At 37.8% G+C, this 3,440-nt stretch overlaps 1 protein-coding gene across 1 annotated transcript in view; it reads right to left on the bottom strand.

Annotated features, from left to right (window-relative positions):
* cpt1a2b (carnitine palmitoyltransferase 1A2b) overlaps nt 1-3,440 on the bottom strand; it is a gene marked incomplete at its 3' end in the record, with an annotated part of 41,679 nt that overhangs the window by 33,325 nt on the left and 4,914 nt on the right. The window contains 1 exon segment of the mRNA XM_014025592.1: nt 1,060-1,202. Within this exon segment, the coding sequence (XP_013881046.1) occupies nt 1,060-1,200 (141 nt within the window). The 5' untranslated portion in view covers nt 1,201-1,202.

The raw sequence follows: 3,440 nt of genomic DNA, 5'->3' as shown, positions 1-3,440 counted from the left end.
TTATTTAAATAATTTGCCTTTACGTTTTTATAATCAAATACAAAATCAGTGGGAATTCACTTTTTTTACATGCAAAGCTCTTCAGCCTTCAGTAGCTATACCATTTCTCAATCTCATTCTCAAGTTAAACAAGCACATTGGCATCTTTTTTACATCTGTGTAGTAACAAAGAGATTAAAAACAATAAGTGAAAACTGGCCTCACTCAAACTGAAATTCTCAGGAAATAATCACTGCATGTACTAGAACTGATTAGCTTTTGAAGTCACCCTGATTCARGATGTTTTATACAGCTAATCGTCACTGGTCAAACCAAAAATGATTATCTCTCTGTCAGTTATACAAATATCTGATCACATTCTCCCCAGAGTTACCACCTTGTCACTGATCACTCATAATGTTGTGGTGGTGAAGTGTGGTTCAGGCTGAGGGTCATTAGGTATCAGCTGTAGTGTGGTTCAATTACCGTCCCTGTCTATAGCTAGAGTGTGCCGATACCTCTGAGAGATGMGGGAATGGAGCAGAAAGAACCCACCAGAATTGGCTTGGGTCTCTCCCAGTTACACTTGTAAAGAACACAAAATTACTGAATAAAAAGTATACATACTAATAAACTTCTGTGTGTGGTGAAAAAACCATACAGTCATTTTCAAGGTTTGATCAAAATGCCTCTAACTTTGGCCCTTCTTATAATTATAGTTTAAAACTCTGGCATGAATGCTGACATGCATTTCTATGAGGAATGCTATTTAGTTTTTTTATTTATTTATTTTTTTGGCCATGTCTATTTTAGTTTATTTTGTCCCTAGCTTGATTCCTCTTGACCACAGCTGTCATCTAGTTGCTTCAAACAGTGGTAAATGCTGTGTTTGCAAAAACGGAGGTTGTACAGTAAGTTAGAAAACATGTCCCATGTAACCACTGCTGTGACCAGCACACAGGAATAGTAAACAAAAAGTAAATAAATTTTAAAGTTAGATGGTGGAAAAACTAATGACAAAACAGTGATCTATATGTAAACCCAGAGAAGATGCTGAGCCAGCACTCCTTTCATCCTCACCTTGATGCGGCTGACTCGTTTCTTCCAGGAACGGACGCCAGAGAGATAAATCTGGTTCAGGGCCTGATAGGACAGCTGCAGGTCAATACCTTCTGGTGTGATGGTGAACTGGAATGCCACGGCCTGGTGAGCCTCCGCCATTTCTATGGAAACAGAAGTTGTCAAAACTGTAAACCAATGAAATTAAAATTACAGCTTTATTGAACTAATAATAAAAAAATTGTTGCAAACATTTAAAACTCTTTTCACGTTATAAACAATAGTTTTAATTTATCAGCCTTCAGCCAAGAGGAAGCTCAGTTTTTTTCAGTTCAATGACACTTTGGTAATTGAACATGTCAGAGGAATGTTGTTGCACTGAATCCTGCTGGACAAAAACACAGTCTATACTGCTCCTGATCCACAACAGACATGTGAATTTTARCCAAAACCAAACACTCAGCCATTTTTCAAATATTTTACTTTCCTATTCTTTTACATGCTGTATTTCACATTTTTTTAYTGTGTGTGCTTAAATTAAATAAATGTAGTCATTGCAAAGTAGGAAATCAGACATAAAAAGATTATGTTGAACTACATCAAGTGGTGCAGTTTAAAAGAGTCTACTGCAGTAGTTTTCCAGATAAATTGATAWGAAATTCTGAAATCTGGGTAGACACTCAATGTAAACAAAGGGTTTGGCTGAATCCACYGAAAACCACGAGGTTGAGTCACGTAACTGACCGACATTAGGCTGGCCAAAGTCTTTGTAGGTAAACAAATACAAACGCTATCCTCTGAGGTGACAACACTCAAGCCCACATGGATCAACAAAGATAACCTCCAGAATTTGGGATAAAGGGATGGATGCAGTCCTGACAACTCCACTGAACACCTGAGAGATCAGTTCGGGCATTATGTTTGTTCCAGAGTAACCACCAGCAGAGGCATCCTGCAGCATCAAGTMGGTGAGCAGCAGACTGCTGTGGCTGTATTTGGATTTTTTACATGCTACTGAGGACCTCKGTTGACTGAATAAAATAAAAGTTGCCAATATGTCTTCTTTCTTCAGTTGTCAATCATCCAATCCAATAAAGAGACGATAGCAGAAGAGGCTGTTTCGYATTGCCAAAGAAGTTTTGATAAGTTTTTTCAGTAGTGCAGCTACAWATACAACCCTGCTGCTTTACCCACAAGTGCATTTTTCTAATATAACATCATTTAGGTGGAAATACAGACTCTGAAGGTTTAATATTTATTACTAAGAAGCACTGTTTCATCAAAGGAATATACACATTTTCTTACTTTCTAGGCTAATTTTAGATACCATCTAAACTACAGTGCAAAYGCTCAGTAGTGAAGCAGTGGAATACCCCATTTCTTTTGACCTGATGATTAGGGCCAGAGCACCGTGAAACAGAAGACCCTATTGTTTTTGACCTGATTATTTTTATTATTCTGCTAAAGATTTAGACAGCTAGAAGACAAACTAACCACATTTCCTCACTGCTGCTGTTTTCAGTCACTCTCCTCTTTAAGTGTGTTGTAATTATTTCAATCTATTGACCTGAGTAAGACATTAAACTTTATCCGATGGCAAAGCTCCAAGCAGAGATTCATGGAGTTGTGGGGAGTGAGGAGTGACCACCTTAGACCAAGGAAACAATAGAAAAGAGAAAACAGGATGCAGAAAATCATGTCATATAACGCTCCCTACCTGTGCAGATATCATTCCAATGTTACAGTTTTAATGCTTTTGCCACACAAGAGCAGGCCTAACAGCCCACCATCGAGCAGGCTGACTTTAAAGCCTCACTGCAATCATCATCGAATTGATGCACTGCTGYAGAAGAAGTATCTCTACCAATAACGCATCTCTTCCAATGGAAAATACACCAGTTATGCTGTGTCTGAGTCTCTTTCTTATCCTTTGAAACCCGGCTGGTTGAGATCACTGTCCGTACTGAGCCTGGAGCCTTTCTACCGTTTAGTGATGAGATGATGATGCCTCAAGGAGTGTATTGACGCTCTACACAAACTGTGTCGGCTCTGTATTGATACTGTGTCACTCAATAGTGACCCGGGACCCTGCAGTAGTTAAAAAAAAACATTGCTCGTAAACAAAATGAAAATAAGATAGAAAAGCTTACATGCTGCATACCCAATATCAGCCTGTGAAATATTAAATCACCAGTTCTTTTACTTAACATATCATCTCATCATTGTATAATTTCATTTGCTCAGTTTGTTTGCTGAGTTAAGTTGTTCATGAGAAGAGTTTAAAATTACTTAAAACCTTGTTTGTGTAACCTGTTTGTCTAAAGCGAGTTGTAAAATACAAATTTGTCTATAATAAAATTCAGAGTTAAAATTATTAGTATGTAGTTTTGTTGTGTTAAACC

The sequence above is a fragment of the Austrofundulus limnaeus genome, unplaced genomic scaffold (genome assembly GCF_001266775.1).
Source record: "Austrofundulus limnaeus strain Quisiro unplaced genomic scaffold, Austrofundulus_limnaeus-1.0 Scaffold486, whole genome shotgun sequence".
Classification (NCBI taxonomy): domain Eukaryota; kingdom Metazoa; phylum Chordata; class Actinopteri; order Cyprinodontiformes; family Rivulidae; genus Austrofundulus; species Austrofundulus limnaeus.
Note: the sequence above shows the minus strand (reverse complement) of the source record. Positions and strands in the feature narration are given on the sequence as shown.